This window comes from Trematomus bernacchii, unplaced genomic scaffold, assembly GCF_902827165.1.
Source record: "Trematomus bernacchii unplaced genomic scaffold, fTreBer1.1, whole genome shotgun sequence".
Lineage (NCBI taxonomy): Eukaryota > Metazoa > Chordata > Actinopteri > Perciformes > Nototheniidae > Trematomus > Trematomus bernacchii.
Window position 1 is genome coordinate 15,150,028 of NW_022987648.1, and position 14,821 is coordinate 15,164,848.

Here is a 14,821-nt window from a genome sequence, read left to right on the forward strand (position 1 = left end):
TAGTAAAAGTACAACAAACACAATTCATATACTAGTATATTTCCATCAGGTCTTACTCTATAACTGCTATATGTTCAAAAACTGACTTTTTTAATGAAGACATTACTGTATCCCATAATTTGGTCGCATGAAACTGAGATGACATTTTTAATGCTTTGTCTTTTAGAGCTAAGAAAGAAAGATGAAATCCATGCAGAGAAACAGTCTCAAAGCAAAAGACAACCTTTGAAACGTTTGGAGTTTAGACTCCTAAGCAATTGTATTTCCACTCTGATAATACTCTCTTACCTTACCAACTTTACAGAATTTTCAAACACCAAATGTCACTGTTCAGAATGTGATAAATGCAACCGCTGTAGAAATTTGTCATACAAAAAATGTGAAGGACGAAACATACATACTACCTAATAGTGACCTGGCGTGTGACTATGGTTTGTACAGGTGCAAGACACTTTATCCACCTTTTGAAGATGTTCCCCAGTGTCTCTTAATCCTCAGATTGACACCAAGTATGTGATTCCCCAACTTCCTCTGTGTACCACTAAGAGGCATCATGATCCATCCATTCTACACATGTTTGTGTGTGTTTCCAAGTTAATACTCACTCTCAAGAAATTGTCCAGGGATCCATTCTCCATGTATTCTGTGACAATCATGACGGGTTTACCTGTGACAGAAGAGAGGATTCAATCTGTGGTTACATCATCAGTTGTATCACTAACATAATATAGTGAGAGCAATGACTACTGTTTGCAACCACAAATACAAGACACTCATGTAGCCCAACGTTATATTCATTTCAGATTTATTCCCTGAAATTGGAAAATTCATAGAGAGTCAAAAAGGGGGGGGACTGTAACTTGACTTAAAGCAGACGTTCATGGGCCCTGATAGGGACCAGGTTGAGCTCTTTCCTGTCTGTCACACACACACACACACACACACACACACACACACACACACACACACACACACACACACACACACACACACACACACACACACACACACACACACACACACACACACACACACACACACACACACACCACACACACACACACACACACACACACACACACACACACACACACACACACACACACACCAGAAATAAAATGATCCCAGTCAGAGTTTTAGGGCCCCAGCAGGTCAGCTGTCAGAGTGTGACATCTTTATTTCTGTGGAGGATCTGGTTGTAAATCCTCCCCGCCTGCTATCATCTGTACCTGATCAGACTACGGTCCAACACGAGTTTATTACAGAGGGGAAGAAACTCTTAAGGAACCTTTAAATCAGCCATTGTTAAATGCACAGTCGTTGTCAGGACTTGTTTGTGTCCCAGATGGCTTTGTTCTCCCTGCTCCCCTCTTGACTCCCCCACCAGCCGTATGCTTCTTCTCCATTTTATTCTGATTAATGCACATTCCCCCCCCCCCCTCCTCCCTTGGCACCCTTTCATTCCCCGTCTACCTGTTCTCTATCATCCATGCCTCTCTTTCCCCATCCTCATCACCCCATTCTTTCCTTTTACATCTTCCCCTCTTGCATGTATTAAAGCGACCCCTCCCCACATCTGGCGAGACACAGACTTGTTTTTCCGGCAGTGACACAGGCTGCATGAAGAGGGTGATGGAATCATTTGTTTAAAAGAAACAAATAAATTGGTCTCACCGGAAGAAAAATAAATGTTCTATTGAGTCAATAGCTTTAATTAAATCAAAGCCAATCTGGTGTGAGTTACAACATTAAAAATGCCCTTATGAGTCAATCAGACAATCAGCTAAACATGTCCTATTTGGCACAACAAACAGCGGAGAGCAAATGAGCCAAGACAGAGGGTGTGCTTGAGTTAAGTCAGGGTCGGAGAGATTACAAAAATAAACTATGACTTCCAGTTCGTGATCGTCATCATGAATCATAAAGTACACCCTAATTTAAACAAACATTGTTGGCTTCTCAATTTCCCCTTAATGTAAGGTTTCCCTCTTATATACGCTTTTGTGCGTTTTCGCCACTTTAGGAAATTCGATGTTACACTCACAACAGCTTGGGTTGTCTAAATATAGTTGCTACACTTTCTCTTACAATTAGAGTAAACAATTTCTCATCATTTAAACACAGTCACAGCTAAACACCCTCCACCCACACCCCCATCCCTAAAAGGCCGTGATGGATGGCTCCGTTTACCAGCGGACGGCTTTTATAGTCTCAGGAACACACACCCCCGGTCCTCCCTCCTGTCCTCCGCCCTCTTCCCTTCCCTCTTTCTCTCTTTCCTCAACATTGGCAGCAAAGATAAAGGCCCCCGAGCCCCCTTGTATTCTGTGAACACAAGTTTGAGTGAATGTTTTTTTTTGTGTGTGTGTGTGTGAACGCGCTTGCAAATATGCAGCCTGTGGATCAGCCAAAAGCAGCAAGGTAAATGGGGTGTGAAAGTCTCAGGATTATTAAGAATTAACAGGAGCAGCTTAATAAATCACCCTACGGCAGTGTGTGTGTGTGTGTGTGTGTGTGTGTGTGTGTGTGTGTGTGTGTGTGTGTGTGTGTGTGTGTGTGTGTGTGTGTGTGTGTGTGTTTGTGTGAGAGCATATCAAATCGACCTCCTAAAACTATGCCCCGCACTCATGCTGCTCCAGCTCACGCACATTTGTTCTGGGTATCCCTCCAAATGCCATGTACACACACACATGCAAGATACACACACTCACACACACAAACAGAGTACTGAATATTGCGCTTCTTCTATTAGTCTAAAAGCAGCAAGTGAAACCACAGTGAACTGTTATTGCAGCATTTTTCCCCAGCTGGACATTACTTTTTCCAAAGTACGCTTATTTTCACTGAAAGTTATGTTGTAGCTCCAAGAATTATAATTGTTCTGCTTGATTTCTGTTAGTCGTGATTCAAAACAATGAATCATAAGAAGAAAGTACCATTAATGAATCAACACAATATGGTTTGAATGTTTTGCCCGTTGCTGTTTGCACATTACATTTAGATTAATCGGCGACGCTGTTCTTGATTAGTGTAAATCGTGCTGGTAAGTCACTTTTATCAATTTAAATGACGGCAATTTAAAAAGCATTGAGCAATAAGGGCAATGAGATTGCAAAGAAGAAAAAGAAGAAATGAATAAGAGGACCCCAACATTGTGACGATAAAGTAAGAGAAGTTTTAAATGTATTTCATTCTACTCTTTAGAATAAGCTCGCTGGCAGAACTACTTAACAAGCCTGGTGCCGCGGGGAGAGATAGGGGCCCGGCCCGTTTCAGCGACAAAGTTCAGTCTCATTATTTCCTTTGTTCTTCAGTCATTCCTTTTTAAAGAGGCCTTCTGTGTGCTAATGATAGTCTTATAAAGAGGCCCAGAGGGGAGCGAGTCAGAGATATGGATTTATGGATTTATGCTCGCTTTGGACACAGGCTTTGATCAGAGCACATTGATCTGCAGAGATTTACACAACTGCAACTCAATAAAACTCCTGTGCTCCTTTACAGAAGTGTAGGCCACTTTAGAGCCATTTGTCATGACAATTGCAAATCTGGAATCGGTAAAAGATAATAAACCTGTGACAAAATGTGAATGCAAATGTTACTCGGCTCTTTCTTACTCCATCCTATCCTCCATATTTTACACTATTCTGTGCTGTTTTGTGCTTAAACGGACCAATCAAATCACCAATGACATTTTACCATAATACCTATTACACATCTTGATACATTGGGATCACTTAAAGAACCTTGAAGCAATACCCTATATGATTAGATTAGTACAAAGTGAAATCCCTTCAGTGTGCCTTTAAGTTGGAACTGATGGAAGCACTTACTGCGTGTTACCACCCCCTCCAGCCTGATGATGTTGGGGTGGTCAAACTGTCCCATGATTGACGCCTCAGCGAGGAAGTCCCGCCTCTGCTTATCAGTGTATCCTCCTTTGAGAGTCTTGATGGCCACACAGATCTCCTTCTTGCTGGGCAGCTTCAGGCGACCACTGCACACCTCGCCAAACTCACCTAAAGACAAAAGAATGGAAGATGCAATACGGTTAAATGTAAAATATATGAACGAGACTGATAACAGCAGGATAACACTTCTCTAAATACCATCTCTGGGGTCTTACTATCTATAAACTATAATGTTGGTATTGTTCTATGGTGATACACATTCAGATATACTTTATTGCCATATATCTGTGAGAAAAGGTATATTAACATATAAATATCATATGCTAAAATGATATATGTCGTGTATCCCTAATATGAAGATTCTAATTATACTTCCCATACAACATATATATGATATTTGAATATAATTATCTATGCTCAAAGGCAGAATTGAATCAATAAGTTGAAAAGTGGGGTTTTATTCGAAATAGTTAATTTTGGTTAATCAGACTTTTGGTCATGCTAACTTGAAACGTGCCATCTATTGAAGGCAATTATGTATAATCAGTACAGTCCTATATCAGGGAAAGAAGTCCAACTTTCCAAAATATTTAACTTTTCACATCAATTCAACAATTGAACCAGAAGTATAACAAACTGAAATTAGCCGGTGAAACTAAGTAAACAGGAATCTACTTCATCACAACCTCATATGTAACTAAAGTGCTTGTCTATGTTTTTCTAACATGGATCTAACATGGTTTAGCATTAGCAATTAGCATTAGTGTGTTTGCACTGAGTTAGAAAAGCAGGTCGACAGTTTGAGGTGTCACTACGTTTGAACAGATGCACTGACCACTTAAGAGTCAACGATGCCGATCAAAGAAGATCTTGATGATTACCCTGTCATTACTTAACTCTCATTAATCAGGCTTGGTATTTATTGAACTTGGAGAGAGATCACGGGATAATTATGTGTTACGACCACTAATTACAGTAATGACACCATGTGCTGTAGTAAACTTTGAAACTGATCCACTCGATAGCACAGTCCAAATAAAATGATCTTTCAACTTTCCTCAAGTATCGTATTAAAACACAACATGACTCAACATACACTCTGGGAAATCTCAATTAGCATTCCTCTCTGGTGAGGGGATAAGCGTGTGTGTGTTTACCTCAGACCATGTCTGTGTGTGTGTGTGTGTGTGTGTGTGTGTGTGTGTGTGTGTGTGTGTGTGTGTGTGTGTGTGTGTGTGTGTGTGTGTGTGTGTGTGTGTGTGTGTTTTGTGAGCTTCACCAGGTATTGTAAGCTCTCTAGACAGGCTGGCCACTTCAAAGGCAGCCAGCCATGTCACAGCTGGTGACGGGGATTTGGCTCGAAGAAGACTAGAAGATGAGAATGTGTATACAGTATGCCTGTGTGTGTGTGTGTGTGTGTGTTTTACCCTTTACTGTATATGAAATTGAGTGTGATCATGCAAGGTGATGTCAGAGTAAAGACATGTGCAGATCTGTCTCAGAGTCCAGGACAATCATTTCCCATAGCAGCTCTGGATCAGAGAGCATGGGTCAAACAATGGACTTGAAGAGGGTCTGGAAGAACTTAAGCCGGAATAATTACACCCTGTCTAAATACCAAACGCATGTCTGTTCTCCTGGCCTTCAGCAGGGGACGGACGAGCCAGGACGAAGCACCTTTTTCATGTGGTCACTCTGAGAAAGAAGATCTTGTTCTAATAAGTCTTGATTAGGGACGCTCACCCTTTTCCTGCTCTGAGCGGAGCTAGGTAGGCTTTGATGTTACAGTCTGACCCATGTTAGCAGAGCGGAGCATGTGTTCTGTCTTTTAACACACAATCACAGATTGGCAAGAAGATCAAAGTGTTGTTAACATGTGTAATGGAGACAGATGGGGATTGAGGGAGGAATGGAGAAAGAATAGGTACTGTATGTTGTGTATTGTTCATGGTGCTAATATGGTTTCCTTTAAGGTACACGGTTGTATTTAAGCTGATGGAAAAAAAAGGTTTACATCATGGCTAAAGCTTTAAAATGCAGCTCTGATGTTCACTTCCCATACACGTTTTACAACAGTTCTAGAGTAGAGAGCTCAAGCATATAGACAACCTGTGCTCCAATAGCATCAATGGGATTCTCATAGAGGCTTATTTTAAAGAATTAAAATGTGTCTTGGGTAGCCTGGTTATATTAACATTATGTCTACAACTGTACTGGTTACAAAAAAGTTGGTGTTTTAGTCACTGTAAAATTATTTCATTAGAATTCACATTAAGCAACAACACAGTTTGTCCCGATAGCAATTAGTGTCATGGCCTCGAGGGAGCTACTTGCTGAATGCCAACAAAATAATATAAATATATTTTTCCTTGTAGGTTTAAATTTACAATTGTGTGATTATCGAGCTCAGTGCAGCATTTGACTATGCCAAGAGAATTGGCCCCAAGTGGCTCCAATCCTCCAACACCTAACGTTTTTTTTTATTGTAGAGCGAAAGACAGGCAAATATGTTTCACAGTTGGTTTGCAGCATGGTTACAAAATATATATGTATAGTATATACTTCAGGGTGAACTCAACTGTGTGTCAGGGTTTTTCGGGATCAACTGATATTGGTTTTATATGATGATACACATGACAGTATTTATAAATACATTATTAATAAAAGACTTTCCCTCATATTGAAAATGTATTGTATTTTTCTCTTTTATATGCCTGCTTGTAATTTACATTTATTAAACGTGCATGACATATGTTCATAGGTGAACACATATATAATTTACTTAAATAAAAGTAATAATACCACAGTAAAGAAGTACTCTGCTACACATGGAAGTCCTGCATTTAACATTTTCCAAACTAAAAGTACAAAAGTATAAGCATCTAATTAAACATGATAACAAAATGTAAATTATTCAGTAAAAAAAAAGTACTCATGATTTCACACTGACAACTGAGGTTGAGGAATAACATTCATATATCATATTATTGGACTATAATTATTGATGCACTAATCTGTTCATCACTTTAATGTTGCAGCAGTTTTATTGAAGTAAAAAGTACAATATTTGGCTCTGCATAGAAGAATGAAGTAATAGATAATTTACATTTTTAAGTAACGCAGGTACTTCAAAAAATTGTACCTATGTGTAGAAGCAACTAATAAGAAGCCATCCCGAGTATCAGAGTAGATATATTCTACAATCAATACAAACATGTTTAATATAAGAAGTGGATAACACTGACTTCAATATCTGATTTCCAATACATTAACCAATATGAACCAATGTGTCCTTTTAGCCTGAGATATTCCTATGTTTTATGTCTGCTATGTACTATGAGAAATGCATTGTGGAGTGTGTTGTAGTCCAGTGTGGAGCCAGGTATTAGACTCTCAGGCCGTCCTGACAGCTTTACAGTGTAGAGGGGCTGCAGGGACTCTGGAGACCCCCCCCCCCCCTTATGTGCTGTGTGCTTTACTCTCCATCTACTCCACATGAATCACAATGCATTACCCTCCCGTCTGCACTCCTGCTCAACTTATCAGGGAGTACATGAGGAGAAGAGAGGAGAGGAAGATTGTTTTACGGTTGCTTTCATTAGACTAAATTCAGAATACGATTAACAGACAATCGCCTGTAGGAAATGTAAATAAAAGAAGGAAATGAAGAGTGAAAAGGAAGACTAACCGCAGGAGAGCAGAACTACTTTAGATTTCACCATCTCTCCCTCTATCATAGAGGAGGGTTGGGAAGAAGGGACCTCAAGCTGTGGCTTTAAATGCTTTCTCAATCCCAGCTGTGCAGTATATGACACACAGTTAAACTAGCCTGCTGCTATGAAAATGTAGATATATGGGAACTCTATATGCACCTCATTTCTTTCTATATGTGGTTGAGCACTCTGTGTTTCTTTGTCATTTAAATAGAGCGTGAAAAAGAGCAAGAAAGTGAAGTAACTGTGAGGTGAGGGTGGGAAAGGAGAGGTCGGTGAGAGGAAGACACCATTTCTCTCTCTTGATCTTCTTTCTAGTTTGTCCTTTGAACAGACTTGTTAAAAGGTCATGTTTTATTTTGTTGTGGGTCAATGCTACATATGAGATGAACTGAATTTGTCATTTTGTAAAGTAGCTTTTGTCTTTTCTTGCCTGAAATAATCTGTATGTTGTCGTTCAGTGTAGCAAAGTGCACTTAAGCATCTCCCTTAGTCCATTCTCACCTGCTCCCACCACTTTGTCGATGGCGATGCAGGAGGCGTCCAGCTCCTTTGCAAACTCGTGCACAGCCTGGCTGGGGTCCTCATACGTGTGGGGGTCCACGTAGGTCCTGATGCCCGGCAGACGCACTGCAGCAGGAGAGAGCAGGTTGCATCAGTTAATGACCAGAAATCTGTACTGCTGTAGGTCCTTATGTTTGTACTTACATAAACAATTCCCCCAAACATTTTAACGACTTTGTAAGGTTATATCACTTGCTAGTGCTTAGCTTTACTTTGAAAAGCAAAACAGAAAACATATTAATGGTAAGTGATGACTCAACAAACACTGGGCGAAACAAACCAACATTTTTAGTATATGGCATTTCTCCAAGTATATGTTTTGAGAAAGACTTGTCTATCCATTAAGTAATAAAGCTGTACTTTAAAATAATAAAGTTGTGCTTTATTAGTCCCTGTTGGGTATTTGATGCTTTACATCTGACCCATCCAAACTGTTCATGATGCAGTGTAAAGTCGTGGGGGCTAATACCTGGGTCAAGGTTAATGGTAGGAGCATTACTAATAAATAACAGGAATAAAGCAGAATACGTAACACAAAAGGAACACAAATATAGGAGTTCATTATTAAGCTGTTTTCCCTTGGGATGTATACATCAAAAGTTGTTACTTTGGGTGATTGGTCTAACTTCACAGACAGCTTTTCAAAATGCTATGAGAGAGACTCTTTTGTCATTGGTCATGTTTCAATTGGAAAGGACTTTTATCCGAGGCGGTCAAAGACAACACTGTGATCTTGCTCTCTATCCAAATGAAGCTTTCAGGATTGATTTGTAAATGGACCACGAAACCATCTTTTGAGCATGGTTCCAGTCTGGATCCTGTCTTCTAATGTGACCAAATGAACCGAGGTAAAGGGGAAACCACTTCAAGTTTGGAACTAGCTGCTCCAAAACCACCACTGTGGGTAAAGACACTCAAGAAAGACATGTCCCCTATCAAACCATAATGTAACTACCTAGTTGTGTTTGTACTCCACCAATAAATAAGTGTAGACGGGGTTGGATGGATAACAGCCCAAAAACTGACGAGAACATAGAGCAGTACTTACAGTGGCCGTTGCCAAAGTGCAGTCTTTTCTCATCAGGATGTTTGGATTTGCTGTGGCAACAAAACCTGCCAAACCAAACAGAACAAAGGTCATAAGCAGTGCCACATCTCCCAATAAGACTTCAACCTGTGTGTGTGTGTGTGTGTGTGTGTGTGTGTGTGTGTGTGTGTGTGTGTGTGTGTGTGTGTGTGTGTGTGTGTGTGTGTGTGTGTGTGTGTGTGTGTGTGTGTGTGTGTGTAATCCCAGCTCTTATAAACCAAGAGAGGATCAGTAAGTCTTATAATGAGCCATGGATTTATACTCTCTCTGAACAGTAGTGACTGCCAATTGTAGGCACACACACATTAACACACAATTTATAGTTTTCTCTTATATACACAAACGTATGTACAGCTGTTACAGTATATCTTACAGGAATTATAAGGGAGAACAAATCTTATTTGGTGAAATATTAAAATAAAGTTTGCAGTCATTAGTCATCTAATCGACGTTAAGGTACAACTGGAGGGATGGAGAGCAACAGGATTACTGTGATTGGAGGAGTAAACACTCATTGACAATCAGGTGAAGTGACAGGCGGACAGACCTGCCAATCAGAACGTACAGCAACACAGTGAGCAGGATGATGGCCACGGCGGAGGAGATGGCGATCAGAACAACCTGGCTGCTCTCACTGGAGATGGAGAAGGCTGCTGAAAGTCAGAGAGAAACAGGTGATGAAAAGTTGATTAAGGATACTCGTTAAATAATACAGAAAACAATTATCTTTCAGAGACATCACACTGCAGCTGTTGAAACCCAAAGGGGCTAACAGAAAGTTAGAATTCAGAACAGCAGGAATCCTAGTGCATTAGTTTCAAATAACCAAAACCTTTACATTTTTAATAATAATAATACAATTATTTATATACAGTAGCACTTTTCAAACAGCACGTGCAGCTCAAAGTGCTTTACAAAATGGCACAGATCACAAGTTAAAAAAAACAACAATAAATTCCCCTCAGATCAGATGTTAAGACCTTTACAGATACATGCAGCATAGCAACCAAATATAACATTTGAACAGGTTAAGAGACACGAGGAGGTAAAAGGTATGATAATAGAAATAAAATACAATAGAATCCCTATAAAAAACCCTATACAATAAAGTAAACATATAGGTACAACAAAATTAAAAAGATAATAGTAATAAAAACGTCATAATTGTAATAAAGGTTATACGATTAACATATTAAAAGACCAACGCAAAAGGAAAATGGCCAGGGTATTCCTTTTTCTACTTTTCCTTATTTTCAACAACAACTGAAAACTTTCAGAACTGTTACAAGATGTGTTTTTTTGTAAATTGTGTAACTTTTTCTATTATAATCTTTTTCTTTTATCTTGAATATTTTTTTAGGTAACATTAAGCTGTCTTCGGCTCTTTTCTGCTGTGACAATGTAAATGTCCCCTCTGTGGGACTAACAAAGGTAAAATGATCATTATGATAAGCTGCACTTACAGTCGGGGCTGGTCTCGAACTGGAAGCTGGGGCTGCTGGCTCCGTACCCGGCTGCCGTGCGCGCCCTGATCTGCAGCAGGTAGGCCGTGTTGGGCTTCAGACCGCTCAGAGTCACGTTACAGCCCCGCGCACGCAGGATGGTGTAGCTGGTCTCCTGCTCTTCCTGAAACACAAGGCGGATACCGTTTAAATAATTAAAATTATAAATATTTAGACAGTTGCCTTTTAAGAAAAATACTTCAATTTGTGTTGGAAACTAGTAATGATTGCCATACAATAGAAGCGTTATGTGCGTTTACACACACATGCTTACACCCACTCCCAAATATCCCTGACAGCTATCTGATGAATTATGTCCTCCTTATTTTATGGCTTCTCTCCTACTGATCTCCACTGATAAACAACAGGGGGATTTACACACCGGGGCTGCATTCAGATTATTGTTTCCAGATGTGGAAGGAAGAAAAACGCTGAAGAAATGATGAGAGGAGGTGGATGGAGAAAAGGAAAGAGAAAGACAGTTTTTTTTTAAATGTACTGTGTGTGTGAGAAAATTAAAGAAACATTATATTAAGTATGATTTCAATTATATTTTCAATTTAATGTTTTAATAGAAATGTCAAGTAAAATCCATGATTGGAAAGTAAAATAATTGTACATTACACAAGGCAAGCCTGTTTCAAGGACACCATCATTGAGCGTGAATGAATAAGTACGTTTTAAACAATTATTATTATTTCTTCAACAACATTTGAAGAATTATTTTGTGGTTCATAGCATGTTTGAATTTTCCAGGGTGGAAATAACTGAACTAATCCGTGCTGCAGAGAGATTTGCAATCACATAATTATGGAAGCAATTCGATGCTATGAAACAAACTGCTAAATAGACGGAAAATTGCACTGTGCCGATCTTACATTTTAACGACAACTTATTAGAGATGACTTCAACAATCCTTAAAATGAGCTACATGTTTTGCAACATAGCCAGTCTCATAAAAATCATCCAAGGCCGAATCGCACGCACACTAAAAACCTTATTTTATAGGCCTAGTTACAAATAGGCCCTCATTGGTACTGGCAACAACATAAACACAAGTACACATTCACACATTCACACAAGCAGCGTCCAAAAGGAACTTCAGGCCAATTAATGGAGCGGATCAGAGTTTTATGGCGCACAAAGCTTTATAAACTGCTCTATGTGTGAGGAGGTAACGGATACTCCAGACCAGCGCTGGGACAACTCTTCATCACAACTATAAATCTACTCGCAGCTTGTCACTGTTCCTCGTTCAGGACAGCATGTGCACCCCTGGAAATCACACACAGGTGTGGCTAGAGCACCTTTGTGTGTGTGTGTGTGTGTGTGTGTGTGTGTGTGTGTGTGTGTGTGTGTGTGTGTGTGTGTGTGTGTGTGTGTGTGTGTGTGTGTGTGTGTGTGTGTGTGTGTGTGTGTGTGTGTGTGTGTGTGTGTGTGTGTGTGTGTGTGTGGAAACAGAGAAAGAAACATGGGTCTGACACGTCTCTTCACTGCAGCCCGACAAGTTCTGCGATTCTGAACCATCCAGTTCTGTGTGTGTGTGTGTGTGTGTGTGTGTGTGTGTGTGTGTGTTTGTGTGGGTGTCACCAGAGCACTGCTAGAATGTAAGACGGCCTCTGTGCTGCTTTCTGCTTCGACAATCTAAACAGAGCTGTAGCAAATTATAGATTGTATAACACACACACAGTATCACACGCACATACGCACATGCATGGATGCAAACTCCTTCAGACCCGAAAACAGGAGATGCACAGCAGAAGTCTTGTAAATACAGTGTTTCAGGCAGCATTCCTTCCTTCTTAGACTAAATAAACAGCCCAAATTGAAGCCAATCGAAAGCTCTCTCTTTGCTCTTTAGATTGCTGTGATAAAACATGAAAAAACAATCAGCAAAGCGTATTCCCACAAATTCTATTTCGACAAAGTGCACTTGAAAATGCCTTATTGGCTGCGGAGCGCCCCTTTAGCCGGTGTAAGCGACAAGAAGATCACGCAGCTAGATGAAACACCTCTCTTTTTCTGGGAAGTTTTTTGGTTGGGAATTCCCAAGAATATCACCGAACATTCTCTAAAAATTCCCATACTAGATAGGACACACAGTTCAGGATCAGCCATTGCACTTTGGAAACTGGAGCCTCTGGTTTCACGACCGTGTGACAGAGTGGTATGTGTTAGCGGAAAGGGAGGGGAAAAATACTGTTTACCTTTTTTTTGGGTATAAAACATACATTTTGTTGAACCTACTCAACATAGTGTTTATGAAATATTTGGTATGAGTATTTTGTAGAACAAATGTAACTTCCCTGAAGGCTAAACATGTAGCAATGAATATGTGAAGATTCCAGTTGTTCAAAATTATTAATATCTTTTGTGTAACTTAAGAAACAGCATGTGCCATGTACATTAAAGGTTATTAATGCTACTGCCTCGAATGAGTCTGTTTTATGTTCTCTTAAATGTGTGTGAACATAACCCTACATTCCAAATATTTAGATGTCGTAATTGTACAAAGCTTTGGCAATACTGTATGTCATTATGGTCATGTCAATAAAGATATTTTAATTGAATTGAATTACTGTATGTGTTACAGTACATGATCGATTGGGAAACCCCTGGGAGAATTATAAGTCCATGTTTTCAACATTTGCCAGAAAAGTTGTGCAAAACTGGTTAATTTTCTTTAAGGATAAGACGTCCAATCAGCACATAGCATATTATTTCAAGTAATTTAGTATCTACATTTTAGATACTAAATGACTTAATAATAATTGTTGGGTTCTGCCTCACACTGTAAAGCCCTTAACTATACCAATGAAATACACAACTTAACTAAAATGGTCATCTCACAATTGTCCTCATTCGGCTCACAGGACAAAACAAATCTTGATTTTTAGACCTCACAAAGAAAAACAGAACTGTAAGGTCATTCCATGTCCGCCATCGGTTTCTCTCCAGAAGTCTCTTGGTCCATGCATAGCATAATTCTTCTACCATGCAGATATATTTTAGCTTAGAATTATGTTGTGTGGTTGTTGGCGAAATGTTCATTTTTCTAAGAGAAGCTGGAGTCATCGGTATATTGATATTGGGTTACATGATAATGTACACTGTGTATGTCTTGTGTAAATAAAGAAGAAGGAAACCACAAACACATAAAAGCAGAAAGTCTGGCTGATGCTGCAGATCTGAACATCTTCCTGCTAAAAGCTTCTGCTATAATCTCTCTCAGTCTGTTTTTGAGTTCTATTTTACCATCCTGTTTATGCGTTCATGCAATTATATCTGTGTGTGTCTGAGTATGTGTCTCTAAAAGCCTCTTTCTGGCTCATAAGTGAGTCATGGTGTGGTCTTGGTGATGGGAAGTTGTGCTCCAACTCTTGCCCTCTTACGGCCTCGGCCCTTGGCAAGCTGGAGGCGCTCAGCGTCCCTCTGCCTGCCACCAGAAGAGGCCTCTATCCTGGGTTTATTATGGGGGTCTACCCTGGTTGTCCCAGTTTGCTCTTCTGCATGGAAGAGCCTTTTGTCTGGGGTTTAAAATCCCTGGGGATGTATGGCTGCTGTGGAGAATCCTATGGGAACGTATTTGTTTGTGTGTCTGTCTCCGAGTGTCTCCAGTAACTCCTGAGAGAAAATGTGATTAACGTGGATCAGCGCAAAGGCCAAGAGATTCCTCATTACAAAACGGTGTCACACAGACTCTTCCTTAAACTCCACCCTTTCATTCATTCCCCTATCTTGTCCCGATGAATATGCATTTGTAATGTGTGAGAATGTGTGCGATTGAAAGAACACAGCTGAGAATTAGACATGCAGTGAGCTCTGACCCAGGATCAGTCATTAACTTCTCCTCTCGCTGTTTTCCGTTTTAACATCTTAGGTAGGGATGGCTGAGCAGGGAACAGAGTTTAGAGAGGAAACTGCTTCTGTCGGCCTACTAATCAAGAGATTAGGGGCCACTGTTGGCATTCAAGCAAACTGTGATCTGGGACACACACACATACCCCCACAGACACACACACACACACACACACACACACACACACA

General features: G+C 40.0%; 1 protein-coding gene across 6 annotated transcripts in view; it reads right to left on the bottom strand.

Annotated features, from left to right (window-relative positions):
* epha3 (eph receptor A3) overlaps positions 1-14,821 on the bottom strand; it is a 96,354-nt gene that overhangs the window by 17,946 nt on the left and 63,587 nt on the right. For 4 of the 6 annotated variants that reach the window (XM_034134387.1, XM_034134382.1, XM_034134386.1 and 1 more), the window contains 6 exons: positions 10,736-10,898; positions 9,820-9,925; positions 9,234-9,298; positions 8,126-8,251; positions 3,831-4,016; positions 606-667 (listed from right to left, as the gene is read on the bottom strand). In XM_034134387.1, coding sequence (XP_033990278.1) covers positions 606-667; positions 3,831-4,016; positions 8,126-8,251; positions 9,234-9,298; positions 9,820-9,925; positions 10,736-10,898 — 708 coding nt within the window. The remainder of the gene's footprint in view (positions 1-605; positions 668-3,830; positions 4,017-8,125; positions 8,252-9,233; positions 9,299-9,819; positions 9,926-10,735; positions 10,899-14,821) is intronic. The other 2 variants (XM_034134383.1, XM_034134385.1) reach the window with 2 other exon arrangements.